General features: G+C 51.3%; 1 protein-coding gene across 13 annotated transcripts in view; it reads left to right on the plus strand.

Annotated features, from left to right (window-relative positions):
• The window catches only part of LOC138916649 (liprin-alpha-1-like), a 102,166-nt gene that overhangs the window by 45,280 nt on the left and 33,370 nt on the right, over positions 1-23,516 (plus strand). For 12 of the 13 annotated variants that reach the window (XR_011423953.1, XR_011423952.1, XM_070229681.1 and 9 more), the window contains 8 exons: positions 1,278-1,412; positions 3,036-3,119; positions 5,075-5,206; positions 7,627-7,706; positions 11,656-11,791; positions 14,931-15,154; positions 17,819-18,050; positions 23,237-23,388. Coding sequence is in view for 11 of the 13 variants with exons in the window: in XM_070229681.1 (XP_070085782.1) it covers positions 1,278-1,412; positions 3,036-3,119; positions 5,075-5,206; positions 7,627-7,706; positions 11,656-11,791; positions 14,931-15,154; positions 17,819-18,050; positions 23,237-23,388 (1,175 nt within the window). In the remaining 2 variants the exon portion in view is untranslated. Of the gene's footprint in view, positions 1-1,277; positions 1,413-2,581; positions 2,657-3,035; positions 3,120-5,074; positions 5,207-6,506; positions 6,571-7,626; positions 7,707-11,655; positions 11,792-14,930; positions 15,155-17,818; positions 18,051-23,236; positions 23,389-23,516 lie in introns of all 13 variants that reach the window. The other variant, XM_070229691.1, reaches the window with a different exon arrangement.

Here is a 23,516-nt window from a genome sequence, read left to right on the forward strand (position 1 = left end):
TTTGTAATCTTAGACTACTGTGTTCAAAAGGGTGAATGACTTCAACTGGCCAGTTTTAATTACTTAGGATTTGATTTAACCATTTTATGGAACTGCACTCCTTGCTTCTTTCTCCTGTTTTGTTTTGTTTTAAGTGAATGTTAATCTGTTGCTTGTTAGCGTTTTTACCAAAGGAGCAGAGTGGCAGAGAGCTGCAAGGCAGTGGCTGCTTGTTAACAGCTGGGTCAGTGTAATACATGGCGCGTTTAGAAATGCAGCCAGCAGGGAGAGTCTGCCCCTCCTGCGGTTTGCTGAGCCACGCTTGCTCCTGTTTCTCTGTAGCCCCAGAGAATTGAGTTAACCAGAAAACCCCAATCCAGCTTCTTGAAAATAAAGTGAGTTCATCTGGTGTATCATAAAGTATATCATTAAACCCAAAATAAAAATAAAACATAAAATACTAGGAAGCCATTAACAATTTTATTGTGGAATACTGTTTGAGAGCTTGGGAGTTGTTCACAGGGATGACTTTAAAGGGCAGACCACAAAATACTGTGGACAGTGTGACGCGTTTTCCAAAGGTTTTCAAGCGTAATATATTGTCTGTATGTCTACGGAGATACGTGCACACAGGAAGAGGAGAAAGCTGCTTAGGAGCAAATGTCCACCTCTCAGGAACCTGAACTTACAGATGATTTTTAAAATTTTCTTTTTTTAAGAAGTTCTTGTCTAAATTTCCCACATTGAAGTTTTTTTTTAGAGTAGGAGGACTTTTTAAAAGAACAATGATACATTTACAAAAATAGCTTGACTAGCTTTTCCTTAGGCCGACTCTTCGAAGGTCTCTGTTTCAAAGGAGAAGGCCATCTTTGGCTTACCTGCCCCTGGCAGTTGGCTGGAAGTAGTGTTACCTTCAAATCATGGGTCTGGTTATTTTTTAAAAAGGGTTAATGATGACTCTTCTTCCTTAACTTGTCAATAAGAATGAGCAAGCTTCCACAGAAAATGCGTTTTCTTTCATGTATAGGAACTTTGTTTTTTGTTTTGTTTTTTTTTAAGAAAAAAGACTTCTTCAAAGATATTTAGGTAAAGTAACTACTTTGGCAGAGGCGCTTTGCACATTGAAATCAAGCCCAAACAGTGGAAGACGAGGTTCACTCTGAAGTGCCTGCCAGCACAGTGCTGCTTCTGTCAGAGCTGGTTTAGGAGATGTCTGCGTTTAGAGTTTTCCTCAGTTTGTCAATATGGAGAGGGCCAGAAGATTTGGTCCATTTTGATGCTCTGCTCTCGTTTCGTAGACTGAGGATAAGAACCGCCGGTTACAAGAGCGCCTGGAGTTGGCGGAGCAGAAGCTGCAGCAGACCTTGTGGAAAGCGGAGACGCTCCCCGAGGTGGAAGCGGAGCTGGCCCAGAGGGTGGCCGCGCTCTCCAAGGTGCTGCCTTGGGTTCCCTTCTGGGGCCAATGTCGGGATTTTGATCTTGAGATGATTTCCCTGTGTGCCTTGTTTACCTTTTGTTCTTATGTCGGTGCACCTCCGCCCACGAAAGAGCTCAGATTGGTTCTTAGTCTTGCGTTGTCTGAGATTGGACCGCTTTTTAAATGTCCAGTGTGAGCCTCCTCTTTTGTTATCCCTGAACTAATTTCTCTCCAGTTTTGTCAGGTGTGTGCTGTTCATCCCCAGGCTGCTTGATCTAAGAGTCACTGCTGCTTAGAGTTAGTCAGCAACTCAAAGTGTAGGATGGAAGCTTTGTGTAGAAGGATAGACTTGGTCCCAGAAATCGGAAAACACCATTCTCATTTGTTTTACTTTTTCTTTTTTTTTTGCTAAGCAAGAGTCACCCTGAGCTAACGTCTGTTGCCAGTCTTCCCCTTTTTTGTATGTGAGCTGCTGTCACAGCATGGCCACTGGCAGATGAGTGGTATAGGTTTGCTCCTTGGAATTGAACTCGGGCTGCCAAAGCGGAGCACAGCGAACTTAACCACCAGGCCACCAGGGCTAGCCCTGCCATTTTCTTTTAAAGACAATGAAAATAAATTTGTAATAAACAAATTTTTAAGCAATTTATTCATTCATCTGTTCAACAAATGTTGACTAGGCGTATGCAAGACACGCGCCCTGCCCTCTCTATCCACAGGTGACTAGGCACCTTCAGAATGATGTTGTAGGTGCTAGAAGCAGGTGGCCCGTACGGGAGGAGGAAGCACGTGATGACAGAGAGCCCAGCCTCCCTGGGCCTAGGGAAGGCTTAGCCTCCAGTGCCCGTGGGAGTCAGCCAGGCAGAGAAGCGGCCCTGGGCCAGGGGGCCTCCTGGCAGAGGCCTGTGTGGGCGCCTCCGTCAGTGGTTTCATGTCGCCTGGTTCGAGCTTAGTGAGCTGCTGGGGAGGGCACCCGTGGGAAAAGGGCAGGACAGGCACAGGCTGCTGCTGGTGAAAACTCGCCTTGGGTGGGTCAGATGCTGTCGAGTGCGCACAGGCCTCCCTCAGAGCAAGTCCATTGCTAACAGCTGTCGCAGAACCGCTTCTCTTCCTTCGTGATCTGTGTTTAAAGTGTCGGTTTCTTCTCTCCCCTGTCATCTCTCCTGTCCCTGGTTGACCTTATAGTCTGACCCTTGGTCTTCTGGAATGTCTGCTGCTAAGGAAGCTAAACTGTTCGAACTTACTTCCCAGCTCAGGAAGGTAGAACGTGTGCATTGCTCTCACTCGCGCTTGCTGCTTCCTGCTTTCCCTGCTGACTAACCAAACGCGGTGTGAGGGTGGGGAGCATACGATCCACTGAAATTGGGCACGGGGTCGGGGAAGCACATTTCTCTCACCACATTTGTCACCAACACCAGTCCTGCCTCAGCGTCACCAACGTGAGAGGATTAACCGCTTCCCAGATGAGCACGTGAAGCCACGTAGGCTGTGTCGGGAGATGTAAGGAGACGCTTTCCGTCTCACGTGGTTGACAGTGGTGCACGCAGAGCATGTTCCGCTGGCTGCCGCCGCAGTGGCGTACAGCATGCTGCCAGGGAAGCGGAGGCACTGGTTGAACTTACACTGTGTTTGCTGACAGGCCGAGGAGAGACACGGCAACATTGAGGAGAGGCTGCGCCAGATGGAGGCACAGTTGGAGGAGAAGAATCAAGAGCTGCAGCGGGTATGTGTCCAGGCACAAGGCCGAGCGCCGAGCCCGGTGCGGGGTGGGACGCGCTCAGGCAGGGGAAAGCGACACCTCGTGATTCCACTTGTCCCGACGCGGACACCGGTCCCTTCTCCATCCTGTCATGTGTGTTTCGTTTGTGGCCTCATGTACGAGTCGTCTGCTGACAGGTGCATCCACCCCGGGGACAGTCATGCCAGCACTGCAGCAGGGGAAGAGCTTGGTGCCCGTAGGCCCTGCAGGGAGGTGGGTCCCCAGCCCGAGGAGGCCGCTTGCTTCTCTGACCAGCCCGTCAGGGGACCTTCTCCAGGCGCCCCTGAAACCTGAGGTGCTGGCCTGGGGTCCCCGTGAAACTTAGAGTGAGGCGTGTTGTCCTAGATGACAGGTCCACTTGCTTAGGATATGGCACTGAAAGCCCAAATTCAGGTCACGGGCCTGACTGTCTCCCAAAGTACCAAAGTATGACTGCAGACACACAGGTGTGTGCAGAGGTGGGTATTGGCGAGGAAGAGGAGACTGTGACTGAGCTGTGAGCTGTGAAGAGAGTGTGCAGTGGAGGCTCGTGTCAGTTGAATCCTGAGAGAGTTTTCCCTGAGGAGTTGGTCAGGTGTCAGTGTGGAGCATCCAGGCAATGGAGCGAGTGGCCGTCCTGCGTCCGGCTGGCACCCAACCTTACGACACCAATTCAAGGCCGTCAGATTTTATTTTCACCAGAAGCCCGTATTCTTGAGCGTGGACCGCAGACTTTCAAACATTCTGACTCCCTTCAGAAGATTGTATCTTAGTCCTCTGCCTGCCCCCCATACGCACACGCGTAGCTCTTAGGCAGAGATTTTTATCCGTTTGGGGATGCACTTCCTTACTTTCAGAACTGTTGATAGAATTTGGAAGGACCAGTGTTGAGATAGGGGTGCCATTAATAAGTAAGGCAATTCCAAGTAAACGTTTAAGTTGCTTTGCTTTAAAAATATTTGAACACCGGTGCCTTATTGTGTGGTGTGCTGGGTCTCTCCAGATGGTGGTAGCTGCTGTGTGTTGGGCATGATTCTGAGAGCCTTCTGTTTGATTTGACCGTGACCCATGAGAAAAGGGAGATGCTGGCACCCGTGGTGGTCAGCTGAGGACGCTGAAGCACGGAGGGCTTGACTGTGTTGGCGATTCCCTGTGGGCTGCTCCTCCAGGCAGCGTGGCTTGAGCGCAGGTCTCAGCCCCCGAGCCATGCTGCCCTCTGCCCGGGAGCTGCCCACCGGCCCGGGGGACTCACCCTGACAGGTGCCGCCTGTTAGCCCTTCCTGTCCCCTCCACGTGCCCTTTGTATTTGTTCAGAATAAGGGGTGAAAGCAAGCTTTTTAAGCCATGAAATTGATGATAGTTTTATAAAACACAGACTTAGCAGCTTTATTTTTAAGTTTTAAAATTACTCGTGATTATTTGTAATTTTTCAACATAAACGTTCATTACAAAAAATTCAAGTGATGTAGGAGTATAAAGAACAGGTGAAAGTCTCTGTCTCCACTGTTTTTTCCCCAGATGAATTTCTTTACCTTTTGCTTTGTGAGTTGAGTTCATTTTTTCTCCTGAATCCAGACACAAGCTTCTGTTTACATGGGCAGATTCCTCCACTGGTGTGTGGATAAGCTGATCCCCTTGAAACTCTGCTGTGTCTGGGTGTAAATCTGCTCCTGGAGCCCACCCGACAGTCAGGGATGGGTGACGTTGCTGAGGCCCCGTGAGGGCCTCGTTTAAGGAGCAGTGGACGTTCTCATTAACGCTCTCGCAGACTTGGCCCTGCCTTTCTCTGCGCCTGTGAGGCAGTCCTGGTCATCGTGTAGACGTCCACTGATGGCGGAGGGCCGGAACAGCCCAGGGATGGCGGCACGGGTGACTCCACGGTGGGGGAAACGATCCTGCCTTTGCTCGCAGTGGCCAGGTTTTTGTTTCTCCTGTTCCAGGCAAGGCAGAGAGAGAAGATGAACGAGGAGCATAACAAACGCCTGTCCGACACCGTCGACAAGCTTCTGTCAGAGTCTGATGAGAGGCTCCAGCTTCATCTCAAAGAGAGGATGGCTGCCCTGGAAGACAAGGTGGGATGTCACACACCTCGCCGAAGGTTTCCCATCCTTTACAGAGAGATCGCCCATGTTCTGCTCCCCAGGAATGCTGCATAATGGTGGTTAACAGCCATTACAGGAAGTAGAAATGACTCCGTAAGGAGGAAAAAGTGCCAACTGTTAACCGCTCGCTCAATTAACTTCTCGTTTGTTATGTCCTTGCCCAATTTGTGTGTATGGAAGCTTGTTTACCATTCTTATTCTCTAGAGCAGGAGTTGGCAAACTGTTTCTATAAAGGGCCAGATAGTAAAAATTTTAGGCTTTTACGAATTATGAGTAATTGAGCAAAATAATTTCATGCCTACTAATAATGAGCATGAAAGCAGCCGCTGATGACATGTGAGTGAGTGACTGTGTTCCAGTAGAACTTTGTTGACAGGGACAGGCCCTTGCTTGCCAGCCCCTGCACTGGAATCTTTTGCTGGGCCCAGCCCTCACCCCTTCGTTGCTCCTGCGTCGGAAGTTAATTTCTGTCTCGTTTATAAACATAACGGTGTAGGAGAATGGTGTAAAATAAAGGCTTGGATCAACTGAAAGTGTTCCAGCTCCTCCCTCTCTCCCTCCATTCGGTTTGGAAAACGTCTGAGCAGGACTCATGCTCCTCTCATCATGGGGACACTTCAGCCATCCCCAGGGTGAAGGAGAGCCCTAGAATTTGTCAGAGAAGCTCTCATGGGCGACAGTTGCATTGGGCCTTGGCACGACCTGTCCCGACTGCACTGGTGTCCCTAAAGATAACGGCCAGAGCCTGCCCTGAGGTGGGCACCGTGGTCACGCTCATTCGAGAGAGACCAGTGGTCATTACTAATGACGTGACGTTCCTGTTGCACAGAGCCCGTCAGGAAAGGCGTTATCAGAGACCACACAGGGCGCTTCCCCCTTCCCTCCTTGATCAGTGGGCCAACCTTAAGGGCAGAATACTTTTACCTTAAACTGTACATTTGAAACTTATGTCAGGTTTCCCAAGTGACCGATGAATTGTAAAATCTAAAAGCTACTATAAACCAGTTTAACGGATGCAGATAGGCCTACACTATGGGCTTGACATGCTTACTTAGAAAAATCCATCACGGAGGTAGTAGGTTCTGTATTTACAAATTATCATGAGAAGTTGCGATGGTCTCACTGTTGCATTTCACTCTAATACTGCTCATGAGTACGTTCACGTGGCCCCTTTTCCGTGGTACTTTATTGTCTTAGACAGAAATGTAGCCATACTATTATGTGGAACGTTTTCAAGAATCAACACTAAAGGACTCTTCATCTTTTGCGGAATTCTCTATTACGAGAAGTTGAAAATGCAAAAAAGCAGTTAGAAGAAACGCAACATGATAAGGTACTTAAATCTCTAAATCATTGAGAAATCCGTGAATTGAGCGAGTTCACTGTTGCTATAACTACTACAGACGTTGGGTGAAGTGGGGTCAAACTTTCCTGCTGTAAGATTTTTGGCACTCCTAGAGTTGTGCGTGAATGCGTTTGTGTTGGCGGTGGATGTTAAGTCTGGCAGCGGGTAGGGATCAGAGTTCTGAGTCCTTTCTGGGTTCATTTGGAAGGTAAAACCTTAGCACAAACCTGTCCTCTAGAACTGTGCTGTGCAACAGAAATGTAATGGGAGCCACATGTATAATCTAAAATTTTCTAGTAGCCACATTTAAAAGTGTAATATGAAACAGGTGAAATTAGTTTTACTTAACCTGATAGAGTCAAATGTTATTTTATCATGTCATTAATATAAAAGCTAATGAGCTGCTTTACATTCATTTTTTCATAGTGGGTCTTTGAAACCCGCTGTGTGCTTTATAGTTACAGGACATCTCAGTTTGGACCAGCCCCATTCAGGTGCTCAATGGCCACGTGTGGCGAGTGGCTGCTGTATGGGACGGCATAGATCTAGAAGGTTATAGGTGACTTAAAAAGTTTTTTGTCAGTTTTCCTTACTGTTTTGACGTGTACAAAAATGAGATTGGACGTACAAATGAACAAATGATTCATGAATGAATGAATGTGTGCTCGATGTGAGACAAAGACAATACAGAAAGGAAAAAGACAACACAGGGAAGTCTGTGCAGTAGAAGGTGAGTATTGTTCGCCTCTCCCACCCCAAATCTCTCTACAGAATTAATAATTGTTAATGACTCGGTGTTTCGCCTCTAAAAACTTCTCTTTGACTAAGACATGACTTTTTATGCATCAGGGTTTATAAAGCTAATTTGGTGGTCTGAGTGTTTATGTTTACTATAGGACTCTCGGAGAAAACGTTCTCAGAACTAAAATACTTGATATTTATAACTGCTAATTTAACCTATTATGGTTATGTTCAACATTTGATGCAAATAATTTTAAATCCTGAAGGAGACAGCTGCAGTATGTGTCATTTGCTGTTTTGTAGGATCAGCTCGTACTGGACATCGAAGCCTTGAGGGCTGAGCTGGACCAAGCGAGGCTGAGAGGGGTGTCCCTTCACCACGGGTACGGCACTCACGCGTTCACAGACACACTCCAGCACCTGCTGTGTGTGTACGGGGCGCTCACAGACGTGCTCCGGCATTTGCCGTGTGTGTACAGGCCACGCATGTGCTCACAGACACTCTCCAGCACCTGCTGTGTGTGTACAGGGTGCTCGCACACTCACAGACGCACTCCAGCACCTGCTGTGTGTGTACAGGGCGCTCACACCCTCACAGACACTCTCCAGCACCTGCTGTGTGTGTCTGGGGCGCTCACAGACATGCTCCGGCATCTGCCATGTGTGTCCAGGGGATTCACGTGCTCACAGACATGCTCCGGCACCTGCCATGTGTGTACAGGGCACTCATGTGCTCACAGACACGCTCCAGCACCTGCCCTGTGTGTACAGGGTGCTCGCACACTCACAGACACATTCCAGCACCTGCTGTGTGTGTACAGGGCGCTCACAGACATGCTCCAGCACCTGCCGTGTGTGTACAGGGCGCTCACGTGCTCACAGACATGCTCCGGCACCTGCCATGTATGTACAGGGCGCTCACATGCTCACAGACGCACTCCAGCACCTGCCGTGTGTGTACAGGGCGCTCACATGCTCACAGGCGCACTCTGGCACGTGCCATGTGTGTACAGGGTGCTCACGCGCTCACAGACACACTCTAGCACCTGCCATGTGTGTGCAGGGTGCTCACGTGCTCACAGACGTGCTCTGGCACCTGCTGTGTGTTTACGGGGTGCTCAGACATGTTCAAGCGCCTGTCGTATGTGTATAGGGCGCTCACACCCTCACAGACGCACTCCAGCACCTGCCGTGTGTGTACAGGGCGCTCACATGCTCACAGGCGCACTCTGGCACGTGCCATATGTGTACAGGGTGCTCACGTGCTCACAGACACGCTCCAGCACCTGCTGTGTGTGTACGGGGAGCTCACGCACTCACAGACACGCTCCAGCCCCTGCCGTGTGTGTACAGGAACACATGCAGGCCACAGGGGCAGCCAACTGAACACACTGCCTGGCCTGAGCTCAGGGAGCCTGGGGCTTCGGAGCAGGCCGGAGGGCAGAGGACAGCATCATCCTGAAGGTTAGGTTCTGGTACCTTGGAGGTTCCCGTCACGTCCTTGACTCAACTCAGAACCGCAGGAGGAGGTGGGGCTGGGGACGATTGATTAGTGTCGGGCATATGAGTCTGAGGCACCCGACAGAGTGTGGGCGTGATGGTGTCGGGATCGGAGGACAGAGCCCAGGGTGCCAGAGGAAGCCCCGTCCACCTGGGAGTGACGGTCGCATCCTCGAGGTGAAAGAGAAGGCCGCGGAGAGCCTGCGCTGCTGGAGCGGGAGGATGCCCTGACGTTCGCGTGTCTGGTGCGGCGCTTGGAGTCTGTATGTTTTGAAGAGGCTGAGAGTTAACGGCGTGGCGCTCGCAGATCTTTCGAGGCGTGACCGGGCCGGCTGCTGCGGGAGTGAGCCCCCTGGCTCGGCGTGAATCTACCAAGTTGCCCGGCATCCTGAGTTTTTCTTCCTCATCGTGGTAGAGGCGGTAATTCTCATTTAGGTGATTTACTTCTTTGTAGAAAATGGTCATCAAGTGAGAGTTACGCTTTAGCAAAAGTTATCGAAGCGCTTACCTGGTGGCAGTGACTGAAACACAGGAGACGGGCCCCTGCCTCCAACAGGACTCAGGAGGAAGCTCCGAACCTCTGCAGGTGTTCCGGCATTTGCCAAGTTAGGACATCCTGAAGGTTTAGGGTATCTTGCGGCTGTCCCTGCCTAACCCACTCCTAGAAACTAGAGGAGAAATCAGCGAGGACAGAGAGGCAGAGCCAGAAGCTTCCCCTGACGCCGAACCCGCTGGAAGGTGGAGTTTCGAGGAGGAGAGTGTGCGCTTCAGAGAGCGAGGTGCAGAGGAGGACCAGTGCAGGGAACAGGCACTTGCTTTCTGCTTCAGGTCCTCGCTGGTGGAAGGCTCGTGTCGTTAGAGCGCTGCAGGCGGACCCGCTGCTCGGGATTGCAGGCGTGTATGCGAGGAGGCTCTCACAGGCACGTGGGTGAAGAGGAAGTGGACACGCGTGTGTGACTCTTGTGGAAGTCGAGTCCTGAAGGGAAGGGAGCCGGTGTAGGAGCTTGAGGGGGTGGCAGAGCTGGGGGCAGTTTTTCCGATGGAGACGTCTTGACATGTTTGCCGGTCCCAGGTGTGATGTTAGAGGTGAAAGACAAGGAGAGAAAGGAGCTCTTTGCTCTGGTAGTGCAGAGGTGGCAGGAGGGGATGGCCAAGGTCACCTGGGGCGGAGTGGTCTGAAGACAGTGGGCAGGAGAGGCTGCATGCGGAGGGAAGGGCTTTGTTTCAGGGAGGCAAGGCTAGAGGCTGCATGTCAAGTGGCCTAGAAGAGAGGTGGTTGGGAGCTGTAGAAACGGGGGGAAGACCAATCACAGTAGGCGTGGAAGGGCCTTGGGTGGACTGAGGAGAAGGGGTCTGGCAGGCAGGGCAGGCTCAGCTCATTTGGTGTGACTCCACGGTGAGATCGGTCATCTTGTTTTTGTGATCTTCTCCATGAGAAAAGGTAGTCTAGCTTGAGGAGTGGAAAAGCACGGTGATGGGTGGCCTTCCGTAAACAGATTGGCCATATAGAAGAGAGGCTTCAGCAAGTGATGAGCTGCAGGGTGGTGGCGGGTCGGGAGGCAGGTAAGCCTGGGAAGGGGTGTCAGAATCGGGAAGCATTTGTGCTTCCCGAACCATCCAGAGGTACACGCAGGATTTCAGGTGCATCGCTTTCATCTGCCGTTGAACCGTCTCACGGCCCCAGAGCAGTTGGGCTGGAAGTCACCCTGAGGGAGAGTGAGAGTGTCGTGAGGAGTAAGGGGTAGAGGAAGTAGGGCTGGGTGTGCTCCAAGGGGAATTCCAGACTTGGAGATCTTCGAACAGGCAGTAAATCTCGTGTAATGCTACAAGAAGGTATTTCTTTAAAAAGATGTCGAGAGGTGTGTACCAAAAGTAGATGAGTTGGCATGTCAGCCTGGCCCTGTCCACGATCGGGTGGGGAGGCTCGAGGGGTCCCCTGTCTAACTGGCTTTAATCAGATGAATGGACTCTGTCTTCTCAGATCGTAAGGCCTCCTGAAAATGAAGGCAGCCAGCCTTCTTTCCGGAGAACAGGGAGGCCCTCGGTGGTGGGCCAGGACTGAGGTGTGGCTGGGGTGCCCACGGTCAGGGCTGAGCGCTGGGCTGGGCTGCGCCCTCCTCGCCTCTGCTCACCAGTTCCTCTCCAGGGCCTCCTAGTGACTCTCTTGAGCGTCTCCCTCGCGGGTGCTCAGGGCCCCAGTCACTGGTTCAGGGGACTGTTTTAGCCAGGCGTGTTGATTGTCTGTCAGTCTGATTGCACGCAGTCTCTGCTTTTGGTTCGGAATCCTCAAAGCGTCCTGCCCAGCCCGGTTCATACCAGCCCGAGCTGTGGTCAGAAGGGCTTCTGCAGCCGCTCCCTCCGAGGGGCCTGTGGGAGCGCTTCAGACAGTGCCACGCAGAGAGAGGAGTGTCGGTGTCCACCAGCCTCACACTGCGGAGCCTGGCACAAATGGGAGAGTGACTGTGGAAGGCCGCAGGTCGGGGTGGGGGTGCTTCCTGGTGGGTCGAGGAGAAGGTCGAGCAGAGGCAGGGCTGAGCACCTCTCTGTGGGCCCTGACATGGGTGACGGATGCCTCTTCCACGGCCCAGACAGCTGGACCCCATCCTCTCATCTCCAGGTCTGCAGTGGCAGCATTGGCTTTCCTAGGTATGGAGTGTCCCCGCTGGCGGGGCTGAAAGGCTCAATGCTGGCGGGAGCGAGGACAGAGGTGCCCTCCTTGGAGTCCTTTTTCTGTGAAATTACGTGTTTTCCAAATTGACAGCTTCTGGCTTGACTAACAAACTTAGTTCGCTTTTCTTATCTAATAATGACCTTTTGTTTTCCATATTTCAGCCGACCCCACTTGGGCAGTGTCTCGGATTTCAGGTTCCCTGTGGCAGACGGTCCCGCAGATGCCTCCAGCAGCAGCGCGGTGTTGCGGCGCCCCCAGAAAGGCCGCGTGGCAGCCCTGCGGGATGAGCCGTCCAAGGCAAGGGCCTCCGTCCTCGCCGCCCGCGAGCTGCCGGCCCTCGGGCGCGTCTCCTGCTCGTCCCGTGACTTTGAGACTTTGGGGATTCCAATGGTCATAGGTCGCCTTCTCTCTTCCCCTCCCCCCATTTTCCTTTTTCTGGCTAAGAGTTTCGTTTTAGGCATGCTTTTTTCTGAAGAACAAGTTCTGATAGAATATGACCTACTCTTAAGTGCAACGTAATGTAATTAGTACGGTTTGGAAGCAGCGATAAGCGTGAATGAATGCGTGTATCCGTCATCTTTTAGTGAGAAGAATTCACATCGGGAAGTTTAAATACCTTCCTACTTGTGTCTGTTTAACAGCATGTCTTTATCTACTTCTGCGTATTTTTATTTACAGCACCCATATTCAGTGCACACCTGGTTTGGGCCAGGCGTCATTATAGACTAGGGCTCCAGCAGTGAATACAGGCAGAGAAGATGCCCGCACCGCCAGGGCGCACGTTCTAGTGAGGAGCCAGCGTGCGTGAGAAGTACAGTACGGGCCGTGTGTCAGTTTCCTCTCACTGCGGTCACGGGCTGCTGCGAGCTCAGTGGCCTAAAGCAAGGAGCACTTAGAGTTCACAGGTTCCGTGGGCTCGGGGCTGTGAGCAGGACGGTTCGGGCTCAGTTCTCCTGAGGTTGCAGCCGTCCGGATTCTCGCCTGGGGCTGAAGAGTGCACTTCCAGGCTCACTCGCCTGGCTCTGCCTGGCCCCTCTCTGGGGGCTGCTTGAGTGTCCTGGAAAGGTGCCCGCCAGCTTTGCTCCGGGCTCATTCTGAGAGAGAGCCAGGAGAAAGCCCCAGAGCCTCTGAGGCCCTGGTCTGGAGGCAGCACGCCTTCACCTGGGCTGCACTCGGTGCGTTAGAGTGAGTTAGCGAGTCCTGCCCTCACTGTGGGCCAAGGGAGGAGTGTTAGAGAAGTGTGGACGTATATATAAACCACCACAGGGTTTCCGATGGTCATAAGCAGGGAAAGGAAACCCGGGGTACCCTGAGCTGTAGGAGGGGAATGATAGTTTTAAGTAGGGTAGCCAGCGAGGTCTCACAGGGACGGTGACATTTGAGCCAAGGAAGGGAAGGACCCATTTGGAGATATTAGAAGGTCATGCCAACACGATGTGCTGATGGGTTGAATATAGAGTATGAGACAAAGAGGCGAGTGAGGCCCCCGAGGGCCCGTGCTTGAGCAGCTGGAGGCTGGAGGCTGTCTCCTGCGATGAGGAAGACTGCGGGGCAGGGGAGACGAGTGGAGCCTGGCCCTGATCAGGTCGACAGCCCTATCTGCTGTCCAGGTGGACGTGTCAGGTAGGCAGTTGGATATTCTGGCCTGGAACCCAAGAGAGAAGTCTGGACTAGAGATAAAGATGTGGGGGTCATGACCATACAGATGGTGTTTAAAGGTGTAAGATGAGATCAAGTCCAAAGTGGGTGCCTGTTGATAGAGAGGAGCTTCCAGGATAGAGCCGTGGGCCCCTCCAAAATTGAGAGGTTGGGAAGACTGAGAAAGGACCGGCAGGAGACTAAAGAGTGACAAGGAGGTAGGCAGAAACCCTGGACAACGGGGCCTGCAGCCGAGTGAGCGAGATGCTCAGGGAAGAGGGAAGAGCAGCAGGCCTGGGCCTGCCGATGGGCCAGACGAGAGGGCGGTGGAGGTCAGTGGCGGACTTCTTAAGGTGGGCGCTTTGATCCTGGAGCAGCTCTGTGGGAGGGGAGGTGAGCAGGAGGAGAGGAGGTGGAGGCAGAGTCGAGGCGGCTCTGGAGACCTTTTACGCATCGGGACGAAGTGCAGTGGTGGCTGGAAAGAGACGTGGCATCCAGGTTCCGTGGTTCTGGTGTGTTATCTGAAGGAGGGAGAAGGGCGCAAACCTTCTCAGGCTGATGGGTGTGGGCCAGTAGAGAATCGATTACCCCGAGAGAGGGAGGGAGCACAGCAGGCGAGCCTGGAGTCAGCCAGAGGGGGTGCGCCTCGTGCCCAGAGGTGGGGCTGGCCTGGGTGGGGGCCCAGGTACCTGGCCGCGACCTCAGATCTTGGGAGGGGAGGTGGAGTGCATGGGTAAAGGCCCGGGGGACGGGGAGATAAGCCAGCAGGGCATCTCAAGTCTTGTGGTTGCTCTAATGTCGTGTCAGTGAAGTGGGAGGCAGGGCCCTGGGCTCAGTGAGGACGGGAGAGGAAGAGATGGAGGCTTCGAGAGAGGGGCTGAGACAGCCGCACGGGATGGGTCACGTGGCCCCGGCGCGCATGCCTTCTCTGTGCGCGTTCTGATTGCACACGGTACCCCTCCATCACGCGAGACAGGAGTTGGCTCGGCACAGAGGAGCCTTTTCTCCGAGAGCCTCAGTTCTCTAGAGACCGTGGTCCGCCAGCTCGCTCTTCCCTGGGTGTTGAGACGAGTGCGTCCGACGGCTGCCCTGCTGTCTCCTTCTGCCCCTGCCTGCTGCTGTCTGTGCTCGTTCACACCGGGCTCAGAAGAGGGAGGATTGGGGAACTCCAGTGAGGTGTGTTACTCGATAACACTAGTACAGTGGTGTGGCAACTGCAGTGAACACAGCTGCCGTGGATGTAGTGAACTTTTTACTTCCCATTAGCGTGGCTGATCGTGCCATGTTTTTGTGTGTGTGGTTTTTGTTTTTGTTTTTGCTGAGGAAGATTAGCCCTGAGCTAACGTCTGTGCCGGTCTTCCTCTGTTTTATATGTGGTTCGCTGCTACAGCGTGGCCAACTAGCAGTGTAGGTCCAAACCCGTGGATTCAGGCCACCGAGGCAGAGTGCACCGAACTTAACCACTATGCCACAGGGCCGGCCCCCCCATGGTGTATTTTTCTAATTTTCAGTTTTTGTTTGCACTCGGTCTTGTCACCATTGTGAATAACGTCATGGAAATGCCTTGTGTCCACAGTGAGATGTGACTGTTACCAGGCAGTCTAAGTAATCGACTGTCCTGCCCCTGAAATACTGCCTGCTTAATACGTGTCAGCAACTTACAAGCATGGCCTATTTTTCCAAAATCTTTTGGGCTTCTATTTAAAAGATATTTAAGTTTCTGCTAGGTTTACTGTAAGTTGCTGTAACTTGGTTGTTATTTTCCATCTTTGCTGAGATTTGATTTTCTTGTTTCTAGGTACAGACTCTTAATGAACAGGATTGGGAACGTGCCCAACAAGCGAGTGTCCTGGCCAACGTGGCGCAGGCCTTCGAGAGTGATGTGGACGCGTCCGACGGCGAAGACGACAGGGACACCATCTTCAGCCCAGCTGGCCTCTTGTCCCCCAGTGGGCAGGCCGATGCCCAGACGCTGGCCATGATGCTTCAGGAGCAGCTGGACGCCATCAACAAGGAGATCAGGTACGTGGGCTTGTGCATAGCACCACAGACACCATGCATGTCTCTAAAGAATTGTATACTACCTAGGACAGTCTGGAAGAAATACTGTGGACGTATTCTACACGTCCCATGATAGTAAAACTTAGTTCAATCCTGTTTGAATAGTTTTAAGTTCTGAGGTTGCCCTTGATTGGAAAGTTCAGTTGACCGGGCGTTCTCGCCACAGTTGTGGTGTGGGTACACTTGTGTAAGATCTTGCAGAAGGGTGAAAGGGGTTCAGTCCGTTCCCCCACGAGCCGATGACACAGCTGGAGAGCGTTGCCGGGGAGCTCAGTGTCCACCTGTGCCACTCTGGATCCCAGGCCGGGTTCCAGAGACGGGCGGGGTGCAGAGAGCTGAGCGCACATCGGAGGAGGCCTCCCTGCTCCGAAGTGCAGAGGGGAGCTGTGGTGTGGGGCAGGGCACCATGGAGAGCCAGGAGGAGGTGGACTGGCCTGGCGCCCTTGTGGGTAAGAAGCAGGACTCTTTTCACGGGCAGTGCCAGGTGGCGGGTGACTTACGAGGAGAAACGCCAGAGTTCAGTCCACTGGCAAGCGAAGGTGAAACATGCAGTAGGAAGCGGGAGGGAGAGTTTCCTGCCCCCCTCCAGCCTGAGTGTCCCCCAACTCTGAACCCTGCGGGGGGCAGGGAGCTGGGGCAGCGTCCACCTGCCGCTTGTGCCTCCTCCAGCGCTGAGGAGGGCCCTCTTGTGTGTCTTTCAGAGCCTCACGTTTTCAGGTGTGTCACCCAACCACCTGGAACAGAAAGCCGAGGTTTTCAGATTGGCAAATTCCCACTCCTACTTGCGTTTTCCTCTATTAAACTAATAGAATGTGAAAATTGGTTCATTACAAGACAGTGGTCAGGGACAGGCCCCATGGCCGAGTGGTTAAGTTCACGCGCTCCGCTTTGGCGGGCCTGGATTTCACCAATTTGGATCCTGGGTGCTGACACAGCACCGCTCTTCAGGCCATGTTGAGGCGGCATCCCACATAGCACAACCAGAGGCACTCACAACTAGAATCCAGCACTATGTACTGGGGGCTTTGGGGAGAAGAAGAAGAAAGAAGGCGACGATTGGCAACAGTTGTTAGCTCAGGCGCCAATCTTTAAAAAAAAAAAAAGACAGTGGTCAAAGGATGGTTTGAATCTTAACCTTGTCAGTGTTTCAGAGGTGTTTTCTTTCGAAAGCCTCTTAGCAGTTATAACAGTAAATTTACACGACAAAGGGCCGACTGTGGGGTGCAATCCAAAGACTTGCCCGTCCAAGGGGGGGCTGTCCCCGTGGCCGAGTGGTTAAGTTCCTGAGCTCCGCTGCAGGCGGCCCGGTGTTTCGTTGGTTCGGATCCTGGGCGCAGACATGGCACTGCTCATCAAGCCAAAGACTTGCCCGTCCGAGGGGAGATTAAGAGGCCTTAGGTCTGGGTGCAGGGTGACAGGGAGCCCAAGATCTGCCCTGTCAGGCCTGAGGCAGCCGTGGTCCGGTCCTGCATGCACACAGAGACCAGCCGTGTGCCGGTGACCCTGCGGGAGGTCCGGGCAGAGTTGCTGCCAACATTTTGTTCTTGTCAAGCTGACACAGACGCCAAGTGCCGCTTCCTGCGCAGAGCCTGCGGGAGGGAAGGAGGGGCAGAACTAACTCCAGGGAGAGCTGTAGGCTCTGCAAGGAAGGGGTGTGCGGCCTGCAGTCTGCCTCCCTAAACCACGGTTCGTGTGCTGTGTTCAACCCCGCAGAGCCCGGAAGACTGCCTTTCCCCATCGCTGTGGGAAACGCGAAAGGATTATAAACGTCAGCTTTTATTTTTCACAGTGTATTGCTAAGTAAAATGGGTTCTTCTTTATGTAGCAAGTTGACCTGATATAAATGGTAAATTCTGTCCACTGCCTTGGTATCAGTAACAGAAAGTACTTTCAGAATATATAAGTAGAACTTTAATTGGACAGGTTACTGCAAGGTTACTACTAATTTAATATTAGAGTAATGATTTGCATAGTCAAATATTAAAACTGCTGTTTAAGCATCCACTATACATTAGGAGAGAAGAGCTTTAATTATGAATTTCCAAATTAATGCAGCATGGTTGACGTGAATTCATTCAGATGAGGCTGGTGGAGAATTCTGTCAAATAATACAAACAAAATACTTTTGTTCGAACTCAACCTTTAAAAAAAAAAAATCAATGTTTTCGTCTAGTCTAGAGACTTAAGTGTTTGGAAACTCCTGATTGCTTTGTAAATTGATTTTTTGATTATATCAGAGTTCCCAGTTTCCAGTCAAAAAAACCGATAGGTAAATGTGCAGCTGTGCCCTGAGAAGTGGGAATGTCGGAGCTGTAAAATTCAAACATCTCGTTGTGTAGTAAGAGAGTTGCCAACTAGCCCCTCCAGACTTGTGGGGTACGTAAATAAAATCAAACACGAGTGATCAGAGATAGTTGGTAAGACTCAGTGGAAGGTGTACTTTGTGCTGTTCCGAAGCCGAGTGTGTTAAAGAGAGAAAAAGTAGAACGTTTTTGCTGAAGTGTTAATTGTTGGAGCAACCGTCATTGGAGTTTCCTTACAGTAATGCAAGCACCGATTTTTTCGTCTGAACCCGTTAATCTGTCTGCTAATGAAGGAAGGATGACTGTTTTGTTTTTACTTTAGGTTGATACAGGAAGAAAAGGAAAACACAGAGCAGCGGGCGGAGGAGATTGAGAGTCGAGTTGGCAGTGGGAGTTTTGGCAATCTTCGTCGTTTTAGATCAGTGAGCTCCATTCCCCTCTACCCTGCCTCCTCGCTCGCCGGCTCCTCTCCTCCGAACAGTGGCCGGTCCACCCCGCGAAGGATTCCGCACAGCCCAGCTCGGGAGGTGGACAGACTAGGTATCATGACTCTGGTAAGGATTTGTCTTTTCTTGTGCTGTCTCCCCTCGCCCCCGACACACCTGATTTAAGTCTTGGACACCACGAATATGCTTTATTTTTAACCCGGAAGAAAATCAGGTGCATTTGTTATGCTCAGAGGTTTGAGATTTTTAAAACCAACTCGTATTTAATCATTCAACAATAGCATGGTGACAAATTAATTTTAATATTGGGGTGATGCCTGAACTCCAGAGAAGTTTTCACTTGTTCAGCTCTGAGCGTGGTCAGCTCTGCAGGGTTCGGCAGCTAGGGGGATATTTTTGTTTTCCAGCAATAGACAGTGTAACAAAAGTAAATACAGCAACCATCGTAACATATAGGAAAATATGCAGAGAGAGTCAGTGCTGTCTGTCTTTACGTTCGGGATGCCTGACTGGAGGGTACAGAATATGCCGTCAAAAACAAAACTGAAGAAAAAGCTAAATCGGTCCTCTTAATAATGCCCTCGGTGGCATGCTTGGCACCGGTTCTGCAGGTGAATCCAGGGTGGCGTGAGTGAGAGCGCGCTGCCGCTTGGCCTCCCCGGGAAGCGCGGGGCTGCGTTCGTGCGCAGCCTCTGGAAGTGCAGGGACCGCGACAGCGTGCTGCTCTAAAGAATAGTGCCTAGCTTTCTCACGTGTTTAGTCTGGGTTTTGTGAATGCATGAAATCATGTTGACAGCGTTCTGCTTTCTCACTGCGCTTCCGTTCTCATTTCTTCTGCTACCACCCATTTTCGTTTTTAGTTGCGTTGTTAGCCTGCGTGTAATTAAATGAACCGTGAATCGCTTTAGTAGCGTCCGAAGTGGTAACTAGTCCATTTCGCGGTGTTTTGACATAGTATTTTTATAATTTACATCGTTAGCTCATTAGCTGATATTTTAAGCTCTTTGACAATTTCATGCTTATTTCCTTTCAGAGAATTTGTAAAAACAGTTCTGTTTTTCTTTTTCCTTGTTTTTGTAGTTGTGTGTGCCGGCTGACGCTGTGTCTGCTTCCGTGTTTAGTTTTGATTTCCTGTGTCATCCTTCTGTTTATTTTGTCACTGTTAGTCCAGGCCTCAGCCCACGCTGTGACACCCCCTCCATGGGGTGCTCGGGGAACCGCCACAGTGGGGGCCATGGTGTGTGTGTGGGGGCCACTGGGGCTCATTAGTGGGCTTTCTGCGTTATCTTCGTTTCTCATGAAATAGTGTCTTTTTCCCTCAGTAGTGATACGTTTTTACTGCTGTGTCACTGTACAACAGATGTGGATACAGGCATGATATCACTGGATCAGAGTGCTTTTATTCAAACTGTGTAGGGTTTGTGTAATTCAGAAATGAAATCTTTTATATATACAGAGATAATCCGCCAAGTATAGAATTAACGGAAACTTGACACAAACAGTATACCTTTTGGTTTTGATGCTTATATTCAAGACTGTAAATTTCATCAACTTGTTGGACATAAACAATTAATGCCTTTAATAGACTATTTTTTAAATTCACATATCTCATAGGAATCATAGAATGTGAAGATTCCACCTGCTATTCTGCTAGCTTTTATCCTTACGTATTTTCACAGGGTACCCTGCTTTAATCAAAAAATTTATGTTTGAGAAATTTTAAATCAATTTCTAGGTAAGAATTTTATATGAATGACCAATAGGTGATTAATAACTAAAAGTAGGTTTGTTCAGTTTTATAGTAAGTCTTGCAATAACTTCCTCGTCAACTAAATTGATGTTTAGAGACATGTTTTTCATTAGGGCAAACTAAGTTCTAGAGAAGTTTGGCTTAGAATAGACAACTGTTAGGGCCCTTTGTTCTATAAAATGCCGTATTTTAATAAATTGTATATGTTGTAATAGAATTTTATCTCCCTGAGTAACGATTTATAGGGTTTCTCTAGTAAATCTTGAGTAACTTACTGTTTAAATTTCATGGTGAAAAAGATGTTCCATTTCCAGTTACGTTTTCTCTGAATCTCAGCTTGCTTATATCTGTCTTGTCATTCTCTTTTGAATATATTTACCTGTACTGATCCTTGAATTTTTAACTTCAGAGTATGCAGTAAATCTGGTTTCTCTTCATTTCTTTGCATGCGTCCGTCAGCCTAGTGATTTAAGGAAACATCATAGAAAGGTCAAGTGTTTAGTAATTTAACATACCTTTGTTTCTCTGAAGTATTGACGGGCACCTATCATTTGGCATGAATGAGCCCTGTGAATCACTGACATTTAAATGGACATGTTGACACTCACCTGGCATGTCACAAATGACGATTGTCCTGTTGGAGACAGGTCACTGGTGGTTTGCATAGAATGCTGGGACAGGCGTAAGGGTGTGCCTTTCTTCCACTCATTTGCCTTCTCATCGTTGCATGCTTATTTATAATGGCTATACTATTTTTTCAATGAGAAATTACTGAAGCAGAGCCACAGATTTTAGTTTGGGGAAAAACTAATTTTAATAAGCATAGCTAGAAGGGCCGGCCTGGTGGCGCAGCACTTAAGTTCGCATGTTCTGCTCCTCGGCAGCCCGGAGTTCGCCGGTTCGGATCCCGGGTGTGGACCTGGCACCCCTTTGCGAAAGTCATACTGTGGGAGGTGTCCCACATATAAAGTAGAGCAAGATGGGCACGGATGTGAGCTCAGGGCCAGTCTTCCTCAGCAAAAATAGGAAGATTGGCAGTAGTTAGCTCAGGGCTAATCTTCCTCAAAAAAAAAAAAAAACATAGCTAGCTGTCATGAGCTCTTACTGTATGCCAGGCCCTGTGCTGAGTGCTCTACGAGTCTGCTCTCTCGTCCTCATGGACTTCCCGTGAGATGCAGGTTACTGTCGTTATCCCCATGGACAGATGTGGAACGGAGGCTCAGAGAGGCCACGTGCTGTGCCTAGGGGCACACAGTTAGGGAACGCTGCAGTGTGGACTGGTCTGATTTCAAAACCAGGACACTGAGTCGCTTCCCCCACGGCCTGACTTCTCTGCAGATTCTCTCACCTCCTCACTCGTCCCTGACAGCGGGGGCCAGTGGGCCTCTTCTCCTTATAGATAGTCGTGAATCGGGCCTCCCTGTTCTTGGAGGACATGCACGCACTGGGGAGCAGATCTGTTGACCAGAATGCCTTCCTCCTAACCTTCACGCCATGTGCATAGCCTGCACCCCCACCCAGAAGCTGCCTGATCCTGCGCTCGTAGGCCGCCCTTCGGATGCTCGGGCAGCTGTCCTCTGACCGCAGCGCCTAGAGCACATGAGCTGGGCGGCAGCCGTGGGAGCCCTCCGCTGCGCAGAGCACCGTGGCGATTCAGCGAAACGCAGGCTCAAGTCCCCGCTGTCAGTGATGATTTGTGACCCGGGTGTGCTGCTCGCCCTCTCTGCGCCTTGGTTTGCCCTCCTGTTTAAGTGAAGACAACGACAGAAGCGCGCTCCTCGGGGTGGCCGCAGACGGTGCCCGGCCGTGCACGATCTGCAAGGAGCAGAGCTTATAACCGGCCCCGCGGCGCACAGCACGCCCTCAGTCCCGCCGACTCGCATCCGTGTTTCCCTCGGTGGGAAGGCTTTCTCAGGGAAGGAAGGAGCGTGTTGATTGACGTCCAGGCAGGACAGCCTGACCCTGTTGCTCACGGCACTGTGGGCTGGCTGGCTGGCTCCTTCGAGGGCCTTGCTGTGGGGCTGTGGTGAGGATGAAAGGCAGGAGTGCAGGCATGGTGCAGACACGGGCGGCGTGGGCCGCGCACTGTCCTCCTCCTCAGCGTCCCTGGCCTACGCCACCGTGACCCCCCAGCTGTCGGGGAGCTTCGTTCCAGTCAGCTCTGAAAGAGCGTGCAGGCCCCAGCCTGGCGGGCCCCAGGCTGGGCAGGGCCCCTCACCACGGGGGCGCAACGGGAGCAGCCACCGGCCAGGGCGGGCCGCTCCTCCTGAGCTCTGTCTCCGCTGAGGACAGTGAACTCAGTCCCGTGGACTGCTCCCTGTCCTGTTCTTTTTTGTTTTTTATAGGTGATTGTTTTAACCTCAGTTTGAAATCTCTCCCTGTTTCAGTTTCGTATTGATAGTTTCTAGCTGTCGTAGCCTTTGGTTGTCTGCAGATTGTAATTTGAAATCAGGAGAGCATGCGGAATCTATCCAGCTACGGCTTAAGGTTCTATCTTAAATGAGTTCGACTCCGTTTTGCACTAAGCCCCTTGGTTGTCACTGAGCCGCTGTGGGGCTGCAGTGGAGCGACACTCTACACAGTCGCATTAAAAAAGCCCAAGTTGGCTGCTCAGGTCTTGCTGTTTGTACAAACGCCTGCCACGCACGTTTTGAGGACTCCAGCCCTGCCTTCACCACGGAGCCACATGGATCAGTAAGACCTGCCGGAGTTAACGTTTTCCCCACCGCCTCCTTCCTGTCCTCACGTTCCCCGACACGGGAAAACTGGCAGTCTGAAGGAGAGGATCTTCCAGTGGAAGGCCAGGACTGCTTTGAGCCGGCTTAAACAAATTGCTTTTAAACCGCGTAGAAAGACCTCAGTTTATAGCATCTGTTCTGCACGCTGAGACGTATGAGACAGACAGGCGTGTCTGGGATGCAGGAGTTAGATCCCTTTTTGCTTTTCCACTTGTTACAGAGTCCAGGAAGGTGCATCACTACTCAAAATGATAGTGGATCATGGTACAAGCTATTTCTCTTTTTCTCCCAAAACAAAAAGTTCTGGACAGTTTACCCAAGAGGTTTCTGCCCTCTCTGGTGTTTCTTCTGAATGCATCAGGAGATAAACACGTTCGTCTTCAGCTCCTCATCAGGGACAGTGAGTGCCGTGCGTGCTGTGTGAGGACGAGGTTTTGGGCGTGGTTCAGATCTCGGTGCCCTTCAGTGGCTGTCCTCGTGGTGGCCTAGGATCCTAGGGCGGGCGGGCCCTCGGGCTGCGAGGAGGCTCAGGAGGAGGAGTGCCCGTGTGTCCTGCCCGGGTCTCTGCGCTCGTTCTGGTGCTCGTAGGCCAGGAGTCGGGCTCTGCTCTGTGCTCCTGCTCCTGATAAGTAAGACGGTCCTTTAACGTGGCGTTGGGCTAGAACGAGGCTGGTTGTACTCAGCAGAAAGCATAGCTCGTGGATTTCCACATAAGTTTATGGTTATAATTTAAAGCCTATGTGTTGTGGGGTTTTTTTGGTCACAGTGTGTTGTTCACTAATTTTACACTGGTCTCAACCCCTCAGTTGCCAGCCTCCCTAGAAGAGGTACGAGACGACAAGACGACAATAAAATGTGAAACCTCGCCCCCGCCCTCCCCGCGGTCCCTTCGGCTGGACAGGCTGCACAAAGGGGCGCTGCACACGGTCGGCCACGAGGACCTCAGGGACTTACGGAAGTAAGGAGGGCAGCGTCCCACCCTAGCCCGGCTCCAAACAGACCGCCTTCTCATGCTCAGCTTTCAGAAATCCATTGCTCTCTTCTTGGGGAAAAAAGTCAGAATGATGACTTTAAAGAAATACCGGT

The sequence above is a fragment of the Equus caballus genome, chromosome 12, assembly GCF_041296265.1.
Source record: "Equus caballus isolate H_3958 breed thoroughbred chromosome 12, TB-T2T, whole genome shotgun sequence".
NCBI lineage: Eukaryota > Metazoa > Chordata > Mammalia > Perissodactyla > Equidae > Equus > Equus caballus.